This window comes from Triturus cristatus, chromosome 2_1 (assembly GCF_964204655.1).
Source record: "Triturus cristatus chromosome 2_1, aTriCri1.1, whole genome shotgun sequence".
Lineage (NCBI taxonomy): Eukaryota > Metazoa > Chordata > Amphibia > Caudata > Salamandridae > Triturus > Triturus cristatus.
This window is the reverse complement of record NC_140581.1, coordinates 486,097,739-486,125,055: the sequence shown is the minus strand read 5'-3', so window position 1 is coordinate 486,125,055 and position 27,317 is coordinate 486,097,739. Positions and strand designations below refer to the sequence as shown.

General features: G+C 44.8%; 1 protein-coding gene across 1 annotated transcript in view; it reads right to left on the bottom strand.

Moving 5' to 3' along the window:
- Positions 1–27,317, bottom strand: part of ANKRA2 (ankyrin repeat family A member 2) — a 188,648-nt gene that overhangs the window by 25,047 nt on the left and 136,284 nt on the right. Inside the window, exon 6 of the mRNA XM_085632334.1 lies at positions 3,191–3,316. Within this exon, the coding sequence (XP_085488460.1) occupies positions 3,191–3,316 (126 nt within the window). The remainder of the gene's footprint in view (positions 1–3,190; positions 3,317–27,317) is intronic.

The window sequence follows — 27,317 nt, the reverse complement described above, 5'->3', positions numbered from 1 at the left end:
CTGAGAGTTTTTTAAGAATGGGCTTAACCTGTGCCAGTTTCCAACTACGGGGGAACGTGGCCTGATTAAGAGACAGATTAAAAACAAAAGTTAAGATATCCACAAATAGTGGTAGAATTTTGGCACAGGAACGGGGAGGAAAAGGGTCGGCAGGGGAGCCAGACTTAATCCTTCCTAGGCTCTCGCTGACTTCGATGCTTGTTATGGGATCAAACTCCGTTAGTAAAGGGGTATTATTTAGTTGTGGGGAGAGACTAGTTTGGCTCTTCAGATCTTACTGAAAAGTCTACATGTGACACCTGTCATGGCCCACAAGCAGGATGCCAAGATGTTCCAGAGCTGTTCTCACCGAGACCAAGGTCAAGGGTTAAAAAATTTGGATCATTGACTACATGTCCTGGATTCGTTGAGGAGGCAGCAAGGCTTGGAAGAGCACAATGTTCAGGATGGCTTGAATAAAGGGGCCCCTTCATTACGCTGTCGCTTTGAGAACGCTCTTTCTGGTGGATACTCTATCTGCAGATTCCTCACCTGTGAATATTCTCACAGGTGTCTGACTAGCTCAAGAACTCAAAAGCAGTACTCTTGTACACTGTTAGGTGGTGTAGTGGGGTTCTGCACCAATTTCGTTCCGCTCCAGAAGTTATGATTTGGGCGGTGTGCTGACTTAAGTTGCTTTCGAAGGCTTGTTCACGCCATAGGCAAATTGGCTTGACCAATGTGCAGATCACTAGTTTGAGACCTCTGCAGATGGTAAGAAGTTGATTCACAGAACCGGGCAGTGCGGATCACAGCAACAACTACAGCTATTGCGTCCAGGACCTTGCCGACGTTGCAGTACTACATAGATGTTAGGATTAAACAAACTGCCCTTTCAAAATTTTAACTATAGCATATCCTAAAAAAAAGAACACGTATTAAGTTATTTAATAAAAACATGGGTTTTCAAGTCGCCACAGGTGAGTTTTCGTTTTAGTTCAAAAGGGTCATATTAGTCATCTATAAATTGGAAAGATTTCCACTCAAACTACTGATTGGACGTAGCATTTGCCACCAAGACTCGCAGCCATAAGAGGGGTTTAATTACCTACATCAATAGTACTTGTTTTCCCTAACATGGGAAATTGTTTCCAGTGCACATCTGGGAATGCACGCCGGATGGCGAGGCCTGTGCGGGCTCTTTCTCGGGTCTAAAGTGCCGCTCCCCCTCCATACAAGCCATCCACTTCCGTTTTGAATGCCTGCGCACACCAAGGTCCCACATGCCACTTGCAAGGAGTCAAAGGCGACGATGCCATTCCAAATTGTCATTACATACTGTTATCAAGCATAGGCAGAGTTGTCGACCTGCAGGTGCAATGAAATGCAAGAGCAAACAGGGAGAATGCAGTCCTCAGCTAGAACAGACCAACACAAAGCTACCACCTCCGCGTCTTGAAAGAACTCCCTATAAATATGCAAATTCTAGAACGTGCAGAGAAAAAGAGGCCCAAGTCTAAAAAAGACAGCTGCTCTGTGCAAAGGGTTCAAGACCATGCCTGCCTGTCTCTCTGGGACACACCATACACCGCATCCCTCCGTCAGCCCCCATGTAATCACAATCTTGTCCGTGGATGAGAATGCAAGCCAGGGTCCGGACATACTCACAGAAGTACCGATATAAACACACTTAACAACTCCTAGACGCATTCACCCACGCTCACAATTCACCATATGCACTCACACGATAACGATAATATACACAGCCTTGTAGGATTCCTCATTTATATATTTTTTAAACATGGCACTTATGACTTATAATTGGAAACACAAAAATACAATGCGTGTGTTCTTTATTCCACGTTATTTCATGGCTTCAAACCCCTTAATTAATAACAATTGCTTGATTATACACAACGCTTTCTGCCACAGATTCGAAGCACTGAGCCGTAGTTAATCTAACCGTAAAACCCTACACATATGCTGCCAGGGCTGTATTTGACAGCACTAGTAAGCACCCTCAATAGCATTTGCTTCCACTGGTCTCCTACGTGATGCCAGGACCAGGCCTTCGTGGCGAATTCACCTGGAGCAGCCTGGGCTAAGAAACACTCGCCTACTGCAAATATGGTCTTCGAGTCTGTAATTGTAACCCTCATTTTCTCTTGCTGTGGTAATCTGAGAGCCCTGTCCCGAGCACAGAACAGCTGTTCAGGCTCTCTCCTCCCTCAGCCGATAGAAACTTTCCAAAGCAGGTAAACGCCTGCGAAATTGAGATCTGTGGTGATCACAAGGCATTTGCAGGGAGTTTTCAACCCTGGAAACTTAGTTTTACTCCTGTCAAAAGTATGAGTAAATCCGTTCTAAAGATTGAAAAGGGGTGGAAGACACCAAAAACTGGTAGTGGTAGGAGAAGGAGGTTTTCTAGGGTGGCTCTTACAGGCGTCTTAATCCTTCTTTCGTAACCATAGCCTAAATAAACAAGCGCGTGCGCCTCGCGGGGTAGGAGGGGGGCCTGCGCAATTCACTTGCAGGAGCGATAATTGCTACCATATGGCGCCGCTTGCTCCCGCAAGTGAATCTTCAGACGTACACGCGTTGCCATTGAAGGCACTGGAACGCGTGCACGTTTTTGGTTGAAAAGCCGAAGCGATCGCAAAAGGTCTTTTTTTCGTATGCAGCGCATGCGCGCTGCTTAGGCGAGACCTGAAAAGCAAAAAAGTGTTTTTTTAAAGGAAATCGCAAAATACCACCAACTTGAAGTTGGTGGTAATTTGCAATTCCTTAAGGCAACATCGCAATTCGCAATTAGCATTTAGGGAATCGCAAATTGCAATTCTCTAAATGCTTGCGCACAATAAGGAATCGCAATTTTTGTGATTCCTTATTTTGCCAGAGGGTCTTTGCCGACCTGCATTGCTCACAGCCAAATTGTGATCGCAAACGCTGAAATTCTGTGAGTTTCAGCGTTTGCAATCGCAATTTGGCTTCCTACATCTGGCCCCTAGTGTCCTATGACAAAATCGTGACAATTAACATACAACAGGAAAGATAGCGAGCAGAATCATATGAATATGTGAAAAGGAACTTAAATGCTGCTGCTTGGCTCTGTATGTTTATCTAAGACCCAGAAAGAAAAATGGCACGCACAGGTAAAAGCTCACTTTGACTATTCAAAGAGACTTACCATTCATGTTTAAATGAGACTTACCCAATCGTATTCATTTACATCAACTCCACACTCAATCAGCATTTTGACGATATCAGTGTATCCTTTACTACAAGCTAGTGACAGTGCACTCTCTCTTCCTTTCCCAAGTATGTGTGGATCTGCACCCTATTGAGAAAAAAGTAGTACATATTATTTCCGGATCACCTTAAAATTCTTACATTCAGACAGTAACACATGAATGCCTCTTTGGACTGGCCCTTAATATGTATTTATTAAGGTTGTGTGAGTAAGACTATCTTGACTACAGGAAGTTCTGGAAACCCTGGTAAGCCTGCAAAAACTTGCTACTTTATTTTTCTTCCTTCTTTCAATAAGTTTTTCCCTAAGGCTTATTTGTGATATAAAGTAAATCAAGTTCTAAATATTTTCAATCACTGATTAAACAGCCCAAGCAATAAAATTGCTTAATGCAGAAAAGAACAAAAAGCAGGGATTAGAACTAAGGGAGGAATATGCAGCCTTAGAGTAGTCTATCATCAAGAAATTCGATAAACATTTTCAAAAACAATTCTACAAGTCGCCAAGCAAAGGTAGCTGATGTTTTTCTACACAACAATAACCCAAGGAAGCATGTACCTCCCTACTTGCAAGGCACAGGTTAAAAAGGTTCCAGATGGTCATTTCTTCACGTAGGGCTTCACTTGCAATATAAAAGTTGTCTTACCATGGCCTGTGTCGCCTACTCGACACACTAAATTTAGCATGGTTCTCATTTATAAACAAGGCAAGACTTCAATTGGTCGATTAATACGAATAGGAAGGACACACCCCGAGGCGAACTGCGGCATATAGAAGCAACGCGGAACAGGAGGACTGTTTGCCCTTTAACCCTTGGGGTATGATTCAAAAAGAAATTGTGGAAAGGACAAGACAAAACGGGAGTCCCGCATACAAGGGCCATTTAAAAACAAGGAGCATCAAAATTGCCTTGTCAATACAGACCTAAACATAAAATCAAATCCAAAGATCTTAATGTGGTACATTTATTCCCATGAGACTGCAAAGGATATAGAAAACAATAAAAAACGAAATGAGGATATAATAATAGAAAACGAATCAAGAGAAAAAATTACACTGTTTTGATAAAGATGGAGAAATTATAAAAACCATCAAAACGCGTCGACGCAAACTTGGTGGACATAGTCCTTGGGTGGTTTCAGTTCTGTATTTGCAAAAGTACAAGTGCAACCAGGCTGAGTCCTAAAATTATTTACTCAGGATATGTCATTGAAATGACAAAGTGGATTGTCTAAAAACTCTTTTTTTTCTCCTTTTTTATGTGTAAATCTGTAATGTGATTATGGTCTTGTATGCTATGGGTAATCTGGTATAAATTGTATTGATATTTATGAAATATAGGTGTAGCAATTGTAACAAATTGTTTTTTAGAAAATGTTTTTAAACCATTATGAGTGAGGAACCACTTTTATTGTAATCAATATATTTGAATAAAACATGTTTTGTAACAAACAAAGGTTTTTTAACATTGGTACTTACAGTTTGTGTCGTTAGAATGGTGCAGTGCATTAGGACCAATATTAGTATGGGTGCTGATAGAAAAGAGATAGACTAATCTTCTATTGGTGGAGATAGCATTGCACACTTTCACTGGGGGACAATTTATTTAACCAGACTTCAATAAAAACAATGTAACCTTTGCTTGGTAGCAAGTAAACAAAAACCTCACATATTTATAGTTTTTTTCATGGCTTGGTGTTTAATCTTTATGCCAACTGGATAATACAAAAAAGGCTCCTGGGGACCATGAGTTAATTGTACCGAACATTTACTTACTATGCTAGTTCCAACTATGTCATTTAAACATGGCATGAGTATAGTAAAGAGAAATGCCTTGTCAAGCACAGGGCAACCTAATTTAGGGAGGTACTAAATAGTGTATTTAGTATTTGGGCGAATACTGAATAGCTTTTTAAGTATTTAACCTAAGCAAAATATTTTGCCAACAAATGTTCAAAACCATACAGATATTCTACAAATAAATAACTAAAACTCCACATTTTGTTACTCTCTTCTTTCCTCTTATTTTATACACACTTCCTAATCCGAACACATTAAAGGGCAAAAGATACTTTTTTACAATAATGTACATTTCTGAACTAATGTAGTTATTTATTTTTAATCTGCAATTGTAAAGCAATCTGCTACATGAAACTAAAGTGCTGCACAGAAAGATTTGTGATTCTCAGAAAATTGAAAATGCGTGGCGTCAATAAAGGTTTTGGCATAACAGGTCCTATGGGAATTACACACTAATTGTAAGAGCACTTGTGAAATATTTGATTAGATATCAGGAGTAGCCTATGCTACGTAAGAATGACTACATGTTTGATAGAAATATTGGTTGTAGAACACAAGAGTAAGATTAGATGTTCCAGATGAACTACAAAACTTGTGACATACTATAAGTAACAGATACATATTGCGGGGAATCGGAAATTAAGTGCATGTAGTTTGTTTTCCCATCCAACTTTCTCTCGCTTTTCAAAGGAGGTGACTTTACGGCATCAAGTTCTACAAGCACCTAGGAAGTCAAAACATGGACAAGTGGAAATCCAGGGATTTGAGGTTTGCATTCATCCCACCCCTTTTTCACAACTCGAATGTCATGTAGTTGTCAAAGTATAGGTGGAAAACACTCTGTTATATGGCATACAACTCCGGAACCTGCAATGATTAGTCAAGGTCATAGCATCCATCATTCCAACATTTCTGTAGATGAAGCAGACTAGAGCGGTACCCGACATCGGTGGGTGGGCTAACTGTACTGGATAGGAATGAGTCAAAACTGGGACAATATGGTTATCACATGGTTACAGTTTTGGCTAGTTTCTGTCATGTGCAATAGGCCCACCCACACATATGGGGTACATTTTTCCTGTAGAAAAATGTGAGAATGTAGGATAAGACATTTGTCACTGGATGGAACTTTCTGACAGTCGTGCCACACAAATGTGGGGAAATTGTAGTTTTTTGTTCATACCTTGACCCATATATTTGCAGGGCATTCTGGGTAAGAAAGGTGCTGGGATCCATTCAAGCCCTATCAACCCGAACTCTCCTGGGGCTTTAGTTTTCAGAAATCTACAGGATTAGTAGATCTTATAGGGTGACAGCCAAGAAAACAAGTTACTTTCCTGTAACTGTAGTTCTCCTGTATTGGAAGCTTTCATAGATTCACATGCCTGAATCATTCCCCGTCGTCAGGACGGGAGTCTCCGTTATATAAAAAAGCAATGCTTAGTTGGATAGCATACTGAAAAGAGGCCTAGGCCCATTTCCCTTTTGCAACCCATAACCTTCGTTATGTAAAAGAGACCAAATTTGTCCCTGAACCAATCAGAGCATCTCACCCTCTAGAACACTCCTGAGAGAACCTTTTGCCCCTCAGGTTTTCCTGCACTTGTGCCTTAGACAGCTTTTGTGCTAAATCCAAGGTGAGCCTCATAGGGGAGGAGGGTGAGTCGCATGTGAATCTATGAAAGCTTCCAATACTGGAGAACTACAGTTACAGGTAAGTAACTTGTTTTCTTACTCCAGTATTGGAGCTTTCATAGATTCACATGCCTGAATCAGAATAGCGAGCAGTAAATCATAGCACATTTTTTGTCACCTAAGACTTGGAACCAGGCAACGTATGTACCTGGAAAATAGCACTCTAGATATATCTATCTATCTATCTATCTATCTATCTAGAGTGCTATTTTCCAGGTACATACGTTGCCTGGTTCCAAGTCTTAGGTGACAAAAAAATGTGCTATGATTTACTGCTCGCTATTCTGATTCAGGCATGTGAATTTGTCACATGGTTTTAGGCCACTCCCTATTTACAGTGCTAAGTTAGCTCAATCACGTTAGTTGTTAGACAAACATCTTGCTGCTTTTGCTGCCTTTGCACCCGACACTGTTGTTACATGTTATTCATTTGAGAAATGCAGACTCGCTCTTGTCTCAAGTGAATGTTATTTATACATCCTTAACAGTTGCTAGTGCCCTTGGTCTGTACATCGAGTAAAGAACTGTTCTAGGACACTAGACGGTGCCGGCTGATTGTGTTCAGGGTGATCGTACCACTGTTTAGTCATAACATGCACGCAGCTGCAAATACCAGAAAGTCGTAGGCTTTAATATTACAGCGCAGCATTTTGTTAGGGCATTCGATAGAAGAGCTGAAGCAGAGAACACTGAGCTGATCCTGTGATGTGATACACCTAAGCTGATCTATACGGTATGGGGTCCCCTATGCAAGCCTATGAGACATTCTAATAGTCTAATAATATTTTATTAGTTGCTAGAGAAAGGAGGGTGGTTGTTTTCCACTGTCATTATTAATATGATCGCTCCTTTCATTTTCTATGGTATTGTAACAATGCTAATGGTAATGATCTTAACCATTTGTCTGCTTATGTTAGCCAAAGTACTGTATAACAGGACTCGAGGTTTTTTGAATAAATTCTTTAAACTTTACTGTGTCTTAGTTATTCTGTTGTGGACTGATATATATATGTGCAAACGGGTATTTCGGGTTCCCACCATTCCTGAAAATAACTAAGTCGCATGTTCTGGGTTGTCTATACATTGGGACCGCCGAGCTAAATCTCGGATAACGAATGTGACACTAAGCTAGTCGGATAAGGGGTTCTTAGTTCTGAGGGGAGTTTCTGGTACACCACAATTCTCTAAGGTTCTGGTTTCCTGCGCATAGTTCTGTGCATACGCAGAATCCCTACAACATGGCGCACCTAACGTTTGGTCTTAATATCTGAGATGCCTTAGTAGTGCTTTTATTAGTCCACAACGCCCTCACTCTGGTTTCCGGATAACGGGAGTGACGGTTTAACCTACCTAGGTTTTAGGCTATAGGTTCTTTCAAGCTTGATAATAAAAAAGGTTACACTAATCTAAGCCCAAGTGCTACTAAAGATCTCGTTGTATCTTCTTTTTCGTCCTAATGGCGGTAGAAATTCCCGCTCATAGTAGGGTGTCTCTACGTGCTCATTTGAGGACGTATGGAGTGCCTGATGACGGGATGGCAGTGGTGTTTGTCGTTAGTGCAAATGCCACTTACCCTTATGAGTTGTTTTACTCTTGGGTTACCTTTGAGGCTGTGGAAGACGTCGATAAAACGTTCCACAAATACACTGCTACGCAGGTGCCTCTTCATTATACCCCATATATGGCTTTAGAAATTCCTATTTCTACCTGGCAGCACACTATTTGGTTTAATGGCGCCCTCCCCCACACGGTCCCCCCGGCGAGACTGGGTCCTTTGTCGATTGAAGGAGCTACCTGGCAGGTGCTGGCCGGACATACACCTCATCCACGCTACCTGACGGTAGGTGTGGATAGCTTATGTATACTACACACAACCCTGATTACGGTCCATAGGGCTTTAGTGCAGTATGTGTCGCGCACTGTACAGGTGGGGGCACCTACAGTTGCGGGACACGGGGCGGATCACCATCATGCGGTGGTGATCAGTCCTGTCATGGTAAACGCGGTTGTTGGCAAGCGCCCCCAGAATAAGGATGAGTATCCTTATTGGCTTGCAGAGAAATTCGATCAACTAGAAGCCGTGTTTCCCAACACTAGTCCTGTGGAAAAACACAGGATACTCACTATTACTTTGCCGAAAGAACTAGTCCCGGACATTGTCGATTGTGACAATTGGGGCAAGGTCTTTGCCGCGACCTATGCGAAGTGCTTCGGCACTACGTCTATGTCGGTACTACCTTCCGTAATCAAAAAAGTCCAGGAGGATCATGGTGCGGAAGCAGCTATTGAGTTGGGAATGCGGCTTATCGACAGCTTCGATATAGTATGTTCCATGATTATGGGAAATCTCAAAGGAGATGCCATGCAGTTTCAAGTGGGAAACATGATGGCACTAATTGCGGATGAAGATAAGCCGAGGGAGTTTGCAAAAGTTATTGCAAAAGCCTATAGGATGGTTGGACGTAGTGCACTAGGCGTGAAACCCGTCATCAAAATTCCTGATGTAGTACAGCACACTAAAGTGAGTTCGTCTACAAAAGACGATAAACCAAACTTTCCAAAACAAAATTGGCGAGCTAAAAAACAAGATAAACAGCAACAGAAACAGGAGACTCGTCCTGCATCCCCTGTTCAGGCGTATGTTGAACGAACTTATGATTTGCGTGATCGTTCTCGTATTAAGTCACCTGATAGGTTTCAGGTTCCTGACCAGCGCTCTCCTCGTTCTTTACAGGAAACAGCGGCTTCACACTTTGGTGGAGGAGACCGTGGGAGAGGCCGGGGGTGCTCAAGGACGGGACCAGCCCCGACAGGCGGACGGAAGAGGCAAGCAGGAGGATTCTGCACGTCCACGTCCTCCGTTTCAGAAAAAGAAAGTTGCTGCTATCTCAGCGAAGTATGCCTCAGATGGTACGGACACAGCTTCTGAACATGAAATGGGCGCTGACGCTGCTAGACAGCGCGGAGGAAGTTACAGTAGTGCGGGGAGCACTGCGTCCATTTCTGGAGGCGACAGCAACTAAAATCTATGTAACAGTAGAAACTGCTGATACTCGCGTAGCCCCCCCTGAGAGATTATTTGACGTAGTCCTCAATATTGAGGGTGACATACAACGAAAAATTAACGCGGTATTTTGGGATAATCTGACGACCACCTATGATATACTATTGGCGGAGAAAGATTGGCCCCCGGCTTTCGTTCTAAACGCTCCAAGGGGGGAAGAAGTCATTCTTCCTTCTTTTGGACACGTGGTGCCCAAGGAGGAGTCTGGGAAGTTAGCCGAGGAGTGGGCACGGGTGCTAGCACCCGCGTTGTATCGTAATCAGGTGGGGTGGGATAAATGTTCTGCCCTCCACGAAATTCCATTGCGGTCCGATCCCCAGCCTCAACCCCAATACCCTATGCGTCGAGAGGCTAGGTCTCACGTCGCGTCTATCCTTGAACAATTGGAATATCAGGGAGTAATTGAAACGTGTGTGTCACCAATGAATAATCCTTTATTTACTGTAACGAAGCCTGACGGGTCGTACCGCCTAGTTTTGGATTACCGGCACTTAAACTCGCACTGCCGGAATTGTGCGGTACAAAATACCCATAGTTCGGCTCTCGTCGATAGTCTTGTGAGAAAGAGGTTCAAAACCACACTCGACTTGTCCAATGGCTTTTATTGCCATAACATATCCCCTCATAGTTATGAGTGGACCGCTTTTACTTCGGGTGGTAAACAAAAAGTGTTCAAAAGGCTTCCAATGGGCTATAAAAATAGTCCTGGGGTATTTGCTGCCCGTGTGGTCTCTCTCTTAGAGATGGTAGACCCGGAGGCATACTCGTACGTCGATGACATCTACTTAACAGACGACGAGTTGCTTCCACACCTTGCTCGCGTGGACAACATAATTACTATGTTTGCGGACTTTGGTTACAAGTTTAACTTTAAGAAGTCCCACATTGCCGAGTACACAGTTTTATTCTTGGGGTACGAACTCAACAATGAGGGCCGCGGCTTGGCTCCGCAGTTCCTTGAGAAATGCGCACGCCTTCGTATCCCTGCGACACTGAAACAACTACAATCATTGCTGGGCTTTCTGAATTTCGGTCGTACCTACATTCCTGAATATGCCCAGCGTATCAAGACACTATATGCCTTGGTGCAACCTACTTTTACCAAATCTTGCTGGCTGCCAGAGCATTCGGCTGCATTGCACTCTTTGCAGTCTGACCTTCTTACTGCGAAATATTTACAAACTCGTGATAACCACACAAACCTGGTCATAAGAATTGTACCGGGTGTGGAGGGGTTCACGTACTTAACATACAATGAAGGTGACACAGTCCCCATTGCATACAAATCTCATTTATATACTTCGGCTGAAATGCGTTTCTCCACTGTCGAGAAAGTTTTGACAGCAGTTCAGATGGCAATCCTGAAAGAACGAGCGCTATCACAGGGGAAACGCATGATGGTGGTGACACCATTTCCTGCCCTAGAGGCAGTCACTAAAGCAAGTGTGCTGAATTCTAAAGCTTTGCATCCAAGGTGGATACAATGGGCGACCTCCTTAGCCTCGCCTGACGTCGAATACATCTTTGACGCAGGGCTACAGACTCAGGAGAGTTTGGAGTATGAATTAGTTCATCCGGCTCCACTTACATTGCGCCCGTTGGAGGAGTTTCATTGTGTCATTTACACTGATGGGTCCGCGCAGCCCGCAACTGGATCAAGGCACGCTTATTCAGCGGCTTGCGCAATTGTTGTTGGTACTTTCGTGAATGGAGAATTCGTACAGGATGCGGTGCATACGCAGACTTTGGGTGATTGTACCGCACAATTGGCGGAGCTTAGAGCTCTGGTGCTTGCACTGGAGTTTGCTGATTACAGAGTCACAACTCTTATAGTGAGTGATTCTTACTATTGTGTTCAATCTTACAACGACAATCTGCTGTTTTGGATCGCAAATGGATTTCGTGATTCAAAAGGTAGCACAGTGAAGCATAAAACGCTTTGGGCCAGGGTGGCTGAACTAAAAGGCAGTCGACCCCTTGTGAATGTTATTCACACTCTTGGTCACCAACGAGTTGGCGTCCATGCTGTCGGTAACAGTTTGGCTGACGAGGCAGCTAAAACAGCAGTGGCAACATACTTAGTAGCAGCAGTTACAAGATCCAAAAGTAAGATCGATGATGACATCTTGGCAGCCATTGCTGCTTCAGAGACTGGGACAGACTTCCCTAGGGGTTTCCCGTCTCGATACCATTATCACTTAAGTCCTGATAACGTCCCGTTAGTGAGGATTAATGATGTTGGGGATAGAGTTATTCCCAATTCGGACTGCAGGCCAGCTTTGGTACAAGCTGCACACGAGGGTGTTGCGTCAGCGCACGCCGGAGTGTCCGCAACTGTGTCACTGTTGCAACAGCGTTATTGGTGGTACGGTTTGTACAAACATACGCGGACTTATGTCCTCAATTGTGGTATTTGCCAACAAATAAAGCCATCTACGGTGGCGCGTCCGCCACAAACGCAGCTGCATATATCTAATCAACCGCTAGCGTGTGTTTATTTAGATCACTGCGGTCCTTTTTCCTCAGACACTGCGTACAAGTATATCTTGGTTGCAGTAGATTCGTGCACACGTTTTCTTTGGGTGTGGCCACACAGGAGTGCTGACGCCAGGACTGTCATCAAAGCATTGCGTGTCTTTATAGGGAGTTTTGCATGTGGAACCCTCCATTCTGATCAGGGCCCTGCGTTCGCCTCTAAGGCATACAAAGAAGCTATGGGAAGTTTGGGAGTCCAAGTCAAATTTTCGTCTCCATACCGGCCTGAGGGCAATAGTGTTGTGGAACGAATGAACCGTGACCTAAAGCAATCATTGACAGCCAGGGTGTTAGGTACTGGCAAAAACTGGCTAGCTCATTTGTATGACGTCCAACGTGCACTTAATAATCTCCCTAGAAGGTCTCTGGGTGGGAGGACCCCGTACATGATGCTCTTCGGGGTTCGAATGTTTGTCCCAGACCTTGAGGGTCTCGACATGGCGGCAGCAGCCGCGCCTTTTGACTTAGATGACCACTGTACTGTCTTACAGAATCTTCAAGAAGCAAGAGACACTCTAGCAAAAGAGCACATATCCTCTGCGTCCGAAGCAGGACTACAGATTCCGGTAGTCGGCTGGCTACCCAGAGTTGGTGATCTGGTCCGTGAGAAGGTGGAGAAGAAAAAGGAGTTTGGCCCCTCTTATCGTGCACCAGTGCCGGTGCTTGGAGTTGAGGGTACCCGTACAATTGTTTTGCCTCCTCTTCCTGGTCACAGAGACAACAGGTACATTTCAGTTGACAATGTCAAGCTACACAGGGTGGCCGATACTCCATAGTCTGACACCTTCAGTTTCTTGCCCTTCAATGATGCGCAGTTCTGTTGTGGTGCCACCATCTGACATCGTGCCTGAGGTTGCCATTGAAATGCAAGTACTTTCTGATTCTGCTGTGTCACCTGCGGATGATGATGCTGAGTATTCTTATCCTGCTGATGTTCCATTGTCCCTTTTGCATTCAAATGACATTATCCAGTCTAATTCTTCCTTTGGAACTGAATCATTGACTTCCACTGCCCCTTCCAAATTTTCGAAATTCTTTGCCTGGTTCAAGAGACAATTTTTGGTTCCCCCCTGGATTTACATTTGGCTGGTGCTCATTTGCATTTTTTTGTTCATGTCCATTGGTTTTGTGGTGGTGTTTTTTAGGCTTATAAATGGACACTACCTGAATGAACGTTCTACAATTAGATTAATTAATTGAACTTTGGCCCCACATTCATCGTCACACATCATGAAGAGGGACCAGACTTTTGTGAACATCACCGCCTGGCCTGTCCGTGATGGAATAGCATGGGATGCAGTTAAATTTCAAATTCATGGGCCCACGGAAGTAATTAATGTACCATCTGTATATCGTGTTTCTATGGGTGATGTGGTTAAACAGAACATTCGGTCTGATGATTGGGATGTAAAAACTATAGAGACACTGTTTTCTGATTTGAAATACTATGCCGCATTTGATGCTGAGGATTTGTATTTGAATACTGAAAACTATGCAGAGCAGTTTTGTTATCAACATTATGGTACTCATTTTCTTCATAGGGCTAACACATTTCGTAGTTTAGTCAACTTTACTCAGTGGGAACATTGCCCTGCCCCGATGATTGGTAGTTCAAAAACATTGGTTGACAAATTTTCATATTTTTCGGATTTCAGTGTATCCAATAATGCATCCTTTTATTTTAAACTTAGGGATGAACCTATTTCGAAGGTGCGTTTGACACACACTAAATTGTTGTTTTCCAAGTCCTTCATGGACGATTTGGCAATTGGAGGGTATGACGTTTGGAAAGATGCTATTGATCTCAAATCGGTTTGGGGAACTAAGTCTTGGCAAGTACAGGGCACAGAAGCGTTACATCGTGCCTGCCTAATCCCAAACCACATGTTATTTTTAAATTCCACAATTTTTCAGACAACCTGTTTTGGATTGGCCATTTCTAAAAAATTTTATTCCCCCTCGATCCCGGATCTGGGTGCTTATCCTGGTTGGGAGAATCACACAGATCTGTCCCTTACTATGTTGCAGTCTTTTATTTCCAATTCCACCTTTAATATTAGTGCATTGGACCCTAAAGGTTGGTTGGTATGGCAGAGAAGTTCGGATACCTGTCAACGTAGATTTTTAGGGTTGATTCCCGGGTACATTCAAGATAGAGTAGACCCTCGTTTTTTGTCCTCACACACTGTCACTACCTACTCGGTAGGTAAATTGTGTCAGTCATGGTTGCAACATTCCACATTAGATTCAGTTAAAATTCACTTGTCACGTTTGCATGACAAAATTGATTTGAATGATTTTGTTAAAGGTCCCGCATTGGGAAGATCCAAAAGATGGGTGTATGCTGTTTACAACGAGGTTTGGAAGTTGTCGCAGATTGAGGCTGCTTCCAGGCTCCGTGCTATTGACCAGGCCAATATGGAAAAAGTATTGGCAGTAATAGATAATAGTATTAATACCTTATCTTCGAGAATATATACATTGGATAACATTATTTCATCTGTTGTAGATATTGTCCAGGAAGATGTGTCTATGTTGTATCATGGTCAAAATCAATTACGTTCGATTATGCAATTTGCTTGGACTTTGCAGACGTTAAAGGCGGGGAAAGTACCTTGGGATTACATGAATATTTCTTCTTTATTCCGCCCATTTAATCTGACAGCAAAGCAGCAATTCATGTTCATGAAAGATGCTACGTATTCACTACTGCATATAGAAAAGGTAGAACCTTTGCCTTTTTCAGTGGCTGAGTCTGAGTATGCAGTGTGGCTCATCCATGGGATGGTCACTCTCCCGATTTCTATGTATCGGTTTAGTTCGTGCATGAAACATTACGCCTTGGGCAGATATGAAAAACTTGGTTCTGCATTTTTGCATGAAGTCTGGTCTCTCCCATTTACATATCGATGTGAGAGGAACGGCAAGGAAGTTTATTTGAAGGGTGAGGAGTGTACGACTGCTCCTGATCATTCCGTAGTGTGTAGACATATCCAATGACATGGATCGTGTAATATGAATGCCCCTAATTTAGCTTGCTTATTGAAGGGCATTCCTGTGCCAGTTATAACGCCGTCATTTACGCTGCTTGCTAATGGTAGTTATCTGCTTCTAAATAGTGAGGCTTGCTGTGGGATGTTAGCTGGAATTCCCTATATTGTTTCAGTTTCACGAAGGGTAATTTGCTGTAATAACGTGCTTTTCCCACCCCCGCAAGGCCGACTGGATATATCCATCTGGCCGACGATTCCGACCTTGAAAGCAGAGTTCAATAGGATGAGCAGAATAAGGGCTCTTTTGTCTCAAAAGGAGGTTGCGTTGACTTCGTCACGTGAAACATTTCTCCTTCAGGTGGCGAACACTCGCACGGAAGTTCAAGCTCTTTTGAATACTGACCTCCCCCTACATTTTGGCACATTAATACACACTATCTTCAATGCTTCTTCTACGACTGGTCTGGTCCATTTTTTTAAAATTGTAGGCTCTGGCCTTGTGACGTCTTTCCAGTCTATCTTTGGTATAATACCAGCTATTTTTCATTCTATTTTTTCTGGAGTTTTCGGAGGGTTTCCTCTGATTCTCGCATTAATTGCTGGCATACTCCTGTTGGTCTGCGCTCTACGCTATGGATGCACGACTTGCGCTACTCGACCACGGATTCAGCCTGTTCCATCTGCGTAGCCGGATGTGGGAATCCTATGGGACTTTACCACTGGCTACCTTGAGTGTCGCTTATGGATTATCCTTCCGGTTCCCATTTTTTACTTGTGTACAGCCTGTTTTTCACTGTCTCGAATGTCCATTCCGATGGGCTCTGGATATGTGTTTGTCAAACTTGGTGTCGCCTGACCTGGATTTTGATCGACTGATGTATCCCTTAGTGGTTCATGAGTTTGACTGTTCTGGAGTCGGGTTTATGGCCTTGGGTGCGGCGCATGGAGTCCTTGGATTATGGGATATCGAGAAGGCAGCAGTTGACTTCCTGGCACGAAGTTACATCGAGATGCCTGCTTCTTGTCCACGTGGAGTGCTTGATGCTCATTTCCCTGTGGAACACGTGTGTTCTTTTTCTTTGCTGAGTTGGATGACAGACAATTTTGCGGATGACTCCAATGATTTTCTACTGGAAGCTGCGGCTGCATATGCTGCTTATACTTTCATACATTGACAATTGTGCTCACACTGTCTGATGGTGAGTCAAGTGGAGAGATTTTTTTTTACATATTTTTCTCTTCGAAATTTTTTTTTCCTCTCATTTTCTGAACTTACATTTCAAGCTCTTTAGTCTGCATCGTTGATCATTGAACTCTGCGTTCTGTTGAAATATTCGCCCCTGGTTATACCGTGGTTCGATCAAAGGGGGATGTCACGTGGTTTTAGGCCACTCCCTATTTACAGTGCTAAGTCAGCTCAATCACGTTAGTTGTTAGACAAACATCTTGCTGCTTTTGCTGCCTTTGCACCCGACACTGTTGTTACATGTTATTCATTTGAGAAATGCAGACTCGCTCTTGTCTCAAGTGAATGTTATTTATACATCCTTAACAGTTGCTAGTGCCCTTGGTCTGTACATCGAGTAAAGAACTGTTCTAGGACACTCGACGGTGCCGGCTGATTGTGTTCAGGGTGATCGTACCACTGTTTAGTCATAACATGCACGCAGCTGCAAATACCAGAAAGTCGTAGGCTTTAATATTACAGCGCAGCATTTTGTTAGGGCATTCGATAGAAGAGCTGAAGCAGAGAACACTGAGCTGATCCTGTGATGTGATACACCTAAGCTGATCTATAAGGTATGGGGTCCCCTATGCAAGCCTATGAGACCTTCCAATAGTCTAATAATATTTTATTAGTTGCTAGAGAAAGGAGGGTGGTTGTTTTCCACTGTCATTATTAATATGATCGCTCCTTTCATTTTCTATGGTATTGTAACAATGCTAATGGTAATGATCTTAACCATTTGTCTGCTTATGTTAGCCAAAGTACTGTATAACAGGACTCGAGGTTTATGAATAAATTCTTTAAACTTTACTGTGTCTTAGTTATTCTGTTGTGGACTGATATATATATGTGCAAACGGGTATTTCGGGTTCCCACCATTCCTGAGAATAACTAAGTCGCATGTTCTGGGTTGTCTATACATTGGGACCGCCGAGCTAAATCTCGGATAACGAATGTGACACTAAGCTAGTCGGATAAGGGGTTCTTAGTTCTGAGGGGAGTTTCTGGTACACCACAATTCTCTAAGGTTCTGGTTTCCTGCGCATAGTTCTGTGCATACGCAGAATCCCTACAACAAATCTATGAAAGCTCCAATACTGGAGTAAGAAAACAAGTTACTTACCTGTAACTGTAGTTCTCCAGTATTGGAAGCTTTCATAGATTCACATGCGACTCACCCTCCTCCCCTGTGAGGCTCACCTTGGATTTAGCACAAAAGGTGTCTAAGGCACAAGTGCAGGAAAACCTGAGGGGCAAAAGGTTCTCTCAGGAGTGTTCTAGAGAGTGAGATGCTCTGATTGGTTGATATATATATATATATATATATAATCTACTGGCGGTCGCCAGTAGATAGTTATAGTTAGGACCGAGTTTCCATAGGAAATCTGAAAATTCTATTTTGAATAACTTTGGCGCCGGTTGACGAATCCTCGCAAAATTTTCATAAGTAATGGGGCGCTCCGCTCAGCTCCTACCCTGAAAGTCTCGGGGTGATTCGTCAAGCGGGGGCCGAGAAAAAGGGGGGGTCCCAAAACGCGTTTTCCCCATGCATTTTTCCATAGGACCTTTAGTCGCAGCTACAGCCCGAACGGCTGAACAGAATTACGTGAAATTTGGCAGAGAGGTAGCCATAAGGTCAAGGAAGTGCCTTTTGCAGGTCTGGTGTAAATGTGTTCAGTATTTCCTGAGAAAATAGCATTTAAAAGCATATATATATCTATACGCGCGCAGGGAAAACCACCGTGGTGAATAAATCTTGGTTTTCCCTGAGTGCGAGCCCTTCTTTGAAGAAGTTTGCAGCGTGTGATATATATATATATATATATATATATATATATATATATATATATATATATATATATACACAATCTTTCAAGACTTGCATATAATACAATACATACCAATAAAATGTGCATATGTAACCAATAAAGGAAGGAGGGATGGTAAAGAGGGCGCACCGTCACTGGAAAAGTTCTCAGTACTGCCTGTCCTACTGCCACATCCTTCTCTGCAGCTGCATCGAGGCAGTAATGTCTGGTGAAGGTGTGCGTACTATTCCAGGTAGCAGCTCTGCAGATATCCTGGATAGGTACTCCCGCAAACAAAGCAGTGGAGGTGGACACTGCTCTTGTAGAATGAGCACGAACACATGCATTCAACGGCGTCCCAGCCGCCTGATGACAATATTGTATTGCACTTGAAATCCATCGGGCAATTCCCCTCTTTGATAAAGGAAAACCCTTCCTGGGTGTACTATAAGAAACAAACAGATGAGAAGACTTGCGGAAAGGCCTTGTCTTTTGCAAGTAGAACTTCAGACAGCGCTGAACATCTAGTGAGTGAAGAGCTTTGTCCGCTGCCGTTGACGGTGGAGGGATACATTCTCTTAAGGATCAGCGATTCATTCAGATGAAAGTCTGTTGGCACTGTCTGAATGAATTTAGGATTAGTCCTGAGAACAATCCTGTCCTCCTTAAACTGTAAGAACGGTTCTTGTATAGTGAGAGCCTGTATCTCCCCAACTCTCCTGGCTGACGTGAGAGCTATGAGAAGAGCTACCTTCCAGGATAGGAATTGTAGGTCCGCCCTGTGAATTGATTCGAAGGGCTGCTTCATCAATTGAGATAGAACAATGTTCAACTGCCAGAGAGATGGAGGAGGCTTTATGGGAGGAAAGATTCGAATTAATGCTTTCATGAACTGTTCGATGATTCTTTCGGACCACAACGATGGTCCTGAGGAAGTTCTTCTAAATTGAGATATAGCAGCGAGATGCACTTTAATAGAAGCATGGGCCAAACCAGATTTTGCCAACATTAAAATATATGGGATAATTTCATGAGCCGCTGAGTTGAAAGGATGAATCTTACACTCTTGGCACCACAAACAGAACCTCTTCCATTTCATCTTATATGTCCTGTTTGTACTTTACGCTCTGGCATTTGATAATATATTTCTGCATTCTGATGAAATATCTAGGTGTTGAAAGTCGCAGTGTTCAGGAGCCAGGCCACTAAGCGTAGCGATTTCGGATCTGGATGAAGCACTTGTCCCTGGGACATCGTCAAGAGTGATGGTATTGGTTGTAGACAAATCGGGTGAACCTCCGACAGTAGGAGCAACTCCGTGAACCAGTGTTGTCTGGGCCACCACGGAGCGATCAGTATTATTTTGCATGGTTCCTTCTTTATCTTTGTAAGAATACGTGGCAGGATGGGAATCGGAGGAAAGGCGTAGGCAAAGACGCCTTACCATGCCATCAAAAACGCATTCCCTCAAGATCCCCGTTGGTGATGCCAACTTGCGAAGAACCGGCATTTTTTGTTCTGAGCGGTCGCAAAGAGGTCCACTGTTGGTATTCCCCATTTGAAGAAGATGCTTTGCAAGATGTCTTGGTTGATCTCCCACTCGTGGCAGGTTGACTATAGTCTGCTAAGAGTGTCCGCTTTGATATTCTGATCCCCTGGTAGATGTTCCGCTTTTAGAGACACTCCGTGTTGAACAGCCCATTCCCATATTTTTTGTGGTTCCTGCAACAGGGAGAGTGATCTTGTACCCCCCTGTTTGTTGAGATAATGCATCGCTGTTGTGTTGTCTGTCCTGATTAGTACAGCTGATCCTTGTATTCTTGGCAGGAAAGCCAGCTACCAAGCCCACTGCTCTGAGCTCTAGCAAGTTGATGTGAAGTTGTTGTTCTTGCAACTTCCACCGACCGCTGACCTGAAGTTCCTGAAGGAATGCTCCCCATCCTTCCAGGGATGCATCGGTGGTAATCACCAGTGGAGTTGGTTCGGTAAGGAAGGAAAGACCCACTGAAAGATTTTTTTTTTTGGGTCCACCACTCTACTGCCTGAACCATGGCCGGTGTGATCTTCACCATGTCGTCGAAGGATCCCTCTGCTTGATGCCATTGCTGATCCAGTTGTTCCTGTAAAGGACGCATTTTCAATCTGCAAAAAGGAACGAGAGGAATGCAAGAGGACATTGTTCCTAGTAGTGACTTGTAACGGCGTACTGAAAGATACTTTTTTCTTGCAAATGCCTGGGAAAGAGATATTAACCCCAGTTGCCTCTCTATGGAGGGAAATGCCTGGTTTACTATGGTGTCCAGAATCGCTCTCAAGAACGTGATGTTCCTTGATGACTGAAGGGATGATTTTTTCGCATTCAGAGTCAGACCCTGTTTGGCAAACAATTGTACGCATGCCGCTGTTGACGCCTGGGCTGATGTTAGTGATGGCGCTTTGACTAACCAGTCGTTCAGGTACGGAAACACCTGGTGTCTTTGTTTCCTTAGAAAAGCCGCCACTGGCGCCAGACATTTTGTAAAAATTCTCGCGGCTGATTTGAGGCCAAACGGCAGTACCTTGAACTGGTAATGGTCTCCGGCTACTGCAAGCCGAAGATACTGCCTGTGGGAAGGATGAATGGGGATGTGAAAATATGCATCCTGCAAGTCTAGGGTGGCCATATGATCCCCTGGGTTTAAGAGCAGCAGAATGTCTTGGAGGGACACCATCCGGAAAGTTTGCTTCTTGAGATAAGTATTCAGAGATCTCAGGTCTAGAATAAGACGCCATTGGAGAACATTCTTCCGGACTAGGAAAAAAATGGGAATAAAACCCCCTTCCTTTCTGGGAGATCAGCACTGGTTCTATTGCTCCCTTTCGGAGCATTGCCCGAATCTCTCGATGCATCTGAAGTAGATGTTTGACCTCTTGACGGGTCGGTGGAGTACAAGGGGGGAACTGAAGGAACTCTAGAGTATGTCCAAATTGTATTATATTGAGGACCCACCGGTCCGTTGTTATTTTTTGCCAATGATGGAGATGGGAAGCAATTCTTCCACCCAGGGGAACTTGTGGAGGGGAAGGAATACATGTAGCCGGATCCTGAAAGTTGTCATTGTCTTCTGGCATTGTCCTTTCCTTGATGACCTCCTGTTCCTCTAGGAGCAGATTTTGTATAGCCCCCTGCCTGTCGTTGACCATACTGTTGACGATATGGTTGAGAAGATGTGGAATAAGAGGGGTATCTGCCCTGCTGGTAACCTCTTCTATATGATGATTGGCCTCTACCTCGGGCCCCCCAAAAGGGTACCTTGCGGTACTGTAGTGTTCCTAGGGCCTTTGCGGTGTCTGTATCCTTCTTGATACTTTGAAGTGCCTCATCCACCTGTTTTCCAAACAAATCCTCCCCATCGAAGGGAAGATACAGAATTTTATTTTGGACCTCTGGTCTAAAAGCAGTAGCTCTCAACCATCCCAGACGGCGTAGTACAGCCGCTCCTCCAAGCGATCTGAAGGCCATGGTAGCGATATCCATCATGCAGTCAATGACTTCAGCCGAAGCCCTTTCTCCCTCTTGAAGGATCTTTTTTACCTCCTGCCTATTATCCTACGGGATGAGTTCTATGTAAGGTGTCAGGTCACACCACATCTGCCTATCGTATCTGCCCAGAATGGCAATGGCATTAGCCGTTTTAACTAGAAGAGCAGACATGGACGAAAATCTTTTTCCAGCATTATCTACATGCCTACCCTCTCTGTCGGGAGGCGCTGATATAGGAGCTGAGGGATTTTTAGATTTCTGCTGTGCCGCTTGGGATATAACCGAATCCGGCTTGGGATGGCCCAGTAAACAAGCTTGAGCATCTAAAGGTGCTTTATATTTCTTCTCTAGTCTGGCGAGCACAGGTGTGACAGTCGCCGGTGTCTTCATGACTTTTAAGCCTTCTTCCCACACATGGCTCACAATCGGGATAGCCCGAACTGACTTGCGGTATGGTTCCTTAAAATCGTACAAGAAACACTCCGTTTGTGTCGTCGACATCGGAAGCTGAAACCTCTTTGCAGCCCTCTCCATCAAATAATGGAACCCGCCGATGTCCTCCGGCAGAGAATCAATAGGCACTGGTGAGGGCGATGAAGGCGATGGAATAAGATAATCATCCCATTCTTTGTTAGGGTCTGTTCTCTCTCCCTCCTCTTGGTCATCATCGTCAGTGATGACAGGATCCTGTTGGTGTACCAGTTGAGGAGACCTAGGTGCAGGGTCTGGCAGTAACTCCCTGCTTCTAATCGGAGTAGTAGGGATAGAGCGTGGATGCGAAGCAGGTATTTCCTGAGAGGCTGGTGTTGGCGGAAACCTCTTTCTATAGTCCACCAGCATAAACTGCAGATCCATCATCAAGGAAGATGGCATGCCAACCATCTCTTCCTGGTAGACCTGGCGATAATGATGTTGTGGAGGAAATTGATACTCCCCGAATCCCTCCTCAAAGTCATCCTCTTGACATTTAACATGTAATTGCAAGGGGCTACTGGAGTATCCAAAGGGTCCTTCATCTTCCTCTTCTTCTGAATCCTGCTTTTCTAGCAGGTGTGATGGCACAAGATGAGTAATTTTGCTTGGGGAGGTGATCTCTGGCATAATCCTTCTCTTCCTGACAATTTCCAGCTTTTCTGGTGTTTTTTCTCTCGTCGACGTGACCGTCGATGAGATAGTCGTCGAAGCCGCCATCGACCAAGCGTACTGCTGTATCTGCTGTCGACTAAATAGTTACCGTCGTCAATGTTGCCGTTGCCGTCGTCTATGTTACCAGCTTCGAAACCATCGTCGACGATGACACCGTCGACGGAGAGCCAACTGACACAGGCTCCTTGGAAACTAACTTCACCTCAATCTTCGTCGTCGATGATGATGATTTCTTCGTCGACTATGCAGGTTTTTTGGATTTTACCTCAGGAGGCATAGAAGACGGCTTTCTGAAGGGTTCCTTGATCTGAGGGGGTGATTTTGACAGCTCAGAACTCATCTTTTTTGGTGGTTTTTTCCCTGAAGCATGTCCCTTACTCTCCTTTTTACTAGGCGGAGGAGATTTTGAAGGACTGCGCCCAAAAGACCCTTGAGTGGTCTTTTTGAGGGCCTTCTCAGGACGTTCCTCTAAGGAATGAGCATGAGGAGATTTTCTTCTCTTTTGAGATCTCCTAGATGTAGAGGAGGATGCCTCATCACTATCACTGGACATAACCTCCTTTCTGACCTTTAGCTTTTGAAGCCATATCAAAAGGCGCCCTTCACGATCCCTCAGGGCTTTACATGAAAAGGTACGACATACCTTACAGTCTTTAGCTTGATGATCCAGATAAAGACAGTAAATACAATCAGCATGAGGGTCATCCGTGTAGAGCCTCTTCTTGGAACGGGTGGCACAGGCTCTAAATAAACCTTTTTTCTCCTTTCCAGACATTTTCAGAAGAATGAAGTAGAAGGCAGCAAAGAAGAGTATATATTCAGATGAAATTCTTAGAACAAAGTTCTCAAATCAAGTTGAAAAAGTAGATTTGAGCAGAGCTCAAAGGAGACTCCTTAGCACAACGTGCGGTAGAAAATCTGAGGGACAAAAGGTTCTCTCAGGAGTGTTCTAGAGGGTGAGTCTCTGATTGGTTCAGGGACAAATTTGGTCTCTTTTACATAACGAAGGTTATGGGTTGCAAAAGGGAAATGGGCCTAGGCCTCTTTTCAGTTTGCTATCCAACTAAGCATTGTTTTTTTTATATACCGGAGACTTCCGTCTCGACGACGACGAATGATTCAGGCATGTGAATATATGAAAGCTCCAATACTGGAGTAAGCTCAATACTGAACCTCCACGGAAAGTAAAATGAAATTTGATGTTTTTAGGTCTCGCCTGAGCCAGCGCGTATGCGCTGCTCTGCGAGACGTTTAGTAAGGGCTTTAAACTTTGGAACACACGCTTGTGCGTGAGCTTTTGTTCTCTTCACCCGCTATTGGCCTTTGCCTGCGTCTTTCTAAGAAAGAGAGCACGCAATTGGCCACAGGTGGGTGCATGTCCCGCCTTCTCTCTGCCCTGGCCAAGGGTCCGTGGGAGCAATCCCGGCTTTCCTCCCTTGTCATGGCTCATTAAGCACAGCGTGCAATTTCAGCTCCAAACGCGGTCACTTTCACTTTCGCGTACCGCGCTTGATTTATTTACTAGAGCGCCGTAATGCCTTTCTGCACAGAACACCCCTCCCACCTCCAAAACATCAACCAGAGCTATGTCGTGGCTTGTTTCTTTTCCTTGTGAGCCACTCTCACGGCAGACACAACGTATTTTTTTTTATTAACGGAGCATTGCGCTTTAATGCGCTTTAAATTTTAAAATGCAGTACTGGGCTGTACAGAGCCCTCATTGCTGTGCGTGCGCTACATTAACGCATATTTGTTTGCTGTTTAGTGTGCAGTACTGGGCTGTACAGAGCGCTCATTGCTGTGCGTGCGCTACATGAACGGATATAATAGGCTCTTGCTCTACAAGGTCTGCTGGCTGTTTGTTTTGCAAACTCATACAGTGCAAACTGAACTCAAGAGTAGTAGAGACCTTTACAAGACACCGAGTTAGATTACACAAGAGCACATTCACACAGGAACACATTTCCTTTTAGAAGGCACGAGAGATTAACTAATTTGCCCAGAATCACACATTGGTAAGCCAACGCCGTGACTCGAACAACACCAGCTTCCGCACGCGATCATCATGCGTGATTAATCAATTAATCGCACGTGATCATCATGCATGATTAATCAATTAATCTCCCCATGGTCCCCCTGCTTACTAAAAACGGGGTGCTAAGGAACATTCACAAGCGCTATATAAAGGGACCACCCCGCTAAATCTGTTTCGTGTTCTATCTACTCGCTGTTTTTTGCATCTAATATCCGGCCTCTTTCTGCTTTCCCATGTGCCCCCTTTGAGATCCTCCTCTCCATCCGCATTCTGCCAGCACCCTCCTACCAATACCACCACCAGCACGTCCACCACCACGTCGACCCCCACAACCATGTCCACCACCACCACCATGTCCAACACCATGTCCACCACCATGTCCAACACCACGTCCACCACCACCACGTCGTCCACCACCTACACATCCACCTCCACCACGTCCACTGCCAACATCACCACCACATCCACAGTCAACACCACCACCACCACCATTATTACGTCCACCACGACCACGTGCACCACCATCACGTCCACCACCATCACCACGTCCACCACCACCATTACGTCCACCACCACCATCACGTCCACCACCACCATGTCCACCACCACCATCACGTCCACCACCACACCGTCCTCCACCACACCGTCCTCCACCACCACGTCCTCCACCACCACGTCCACAACCACCACCACATCCACCACCACCATGTCCACCACCACCACCCCCTAGTCCACCAGCACATCTTCCACCACCACCACATCCAGCACAACATCCAGCACCACATCCAGCACCATCACATCCACGTCCACCACCACCACATCCAGCACCACCACGTCCATCACCACCACGTCCACCGCCAGCACCACCACGTCCACCACAACCACATCCACCGTCAACACCACGACCACCACAACCACATCCACCGTCAACACCACGTCCACCACCACCACCACATCCACCACCACATCCACAACCACCACCACCATCACCACGCCCACCACCGCCACGCCCACCACCACCACCACATCCACCACCACGTCCACCACCACTACGTCCACCACCACTACGTCCACCACCACCACATCCACTACGTCCACCACCACATCCACCATCACATCCACGTCCACCATCACCATGTCCACCATCACCACCACGTCCACCATCACCCCCACGTCCACCATCACCCCCACGTCCACCACCACTATGTCCACCACCACATCCACCACCACATCCACCACCACCCCGTCCACCACCACCACCATGTCCACCACCCCGTCCACCACCACCACCACGTCCACCACCACCACGTCCACCACCACCACGCCCACCACCACCACCATCACCACCCGTGACAGGTAAAGTGTCACTGGAGGGCAGGGGTAATTGGAGTGTCAACCCCGGCTGTACATGGGACATTTAAGGATGCATTGGGTGCGAGAAGATGGGAATAGGGGCTAGAAGTATTACACCAGACCCACAATACATTTTGAAGACGCGCAATGTCACAGGGGCTCCTGTAAAGGCACTCGCAGAATCTCTACCTCACAGTGGCATACCTGCACGAGCCACTCACTCAAAACAAGCAATGGCATAGCCAATAGGTCTTGCCTTTGGGACCATATAAGTGTTTAGTCATGCAACACTCGATGTTGTTGCACCAAGGATATTGTGCTGGATAACTAAACATTTATAAGGTCCCAAAGGCGAGACCTATTGGCTATGCCAATGCTTGTTTAAACATGTTTTTGACATTTACAGAGAATTCTGGCATGAAAACCTGCTGGGAACTGCACTAGCCAAATCACACTGAATTTGCCTGGGCCTCTGGTTGTTGGACATTTTCTGAGTTTGTAGGGTTTTCTGGGTGCAGGCCGACCATGAGCTCAAAATATGAAAACTAGAACATAATGGGGATGACCTGTAACATGCAGGAAAGTAATGTGGATCTCCAAGGTAACACCAAGAGTCAGTAGAAGGGATGAAATAGGAATGGAGGTAGGGGGGGGAAGTAAAATGTCTAACCAAGATCACACGAAGGGTCAGTAGCAGCACTAGAGTAATAATGAATTGGGGGATAAGTAACTAGCCTACAGTACAACAATATTCATTATCTATGCCAGGGTGTGGAGGGGGGACATTAAAGTGCCTCACCAAGTACATACAAGGTGTAAGTAGCAAGGCCTAAGCAAGCAAGGGATATAAAAAAAACACACTAAAGTGACAAATCCAGATAACATCAAGGTTTCCGTTTTCAGCACCC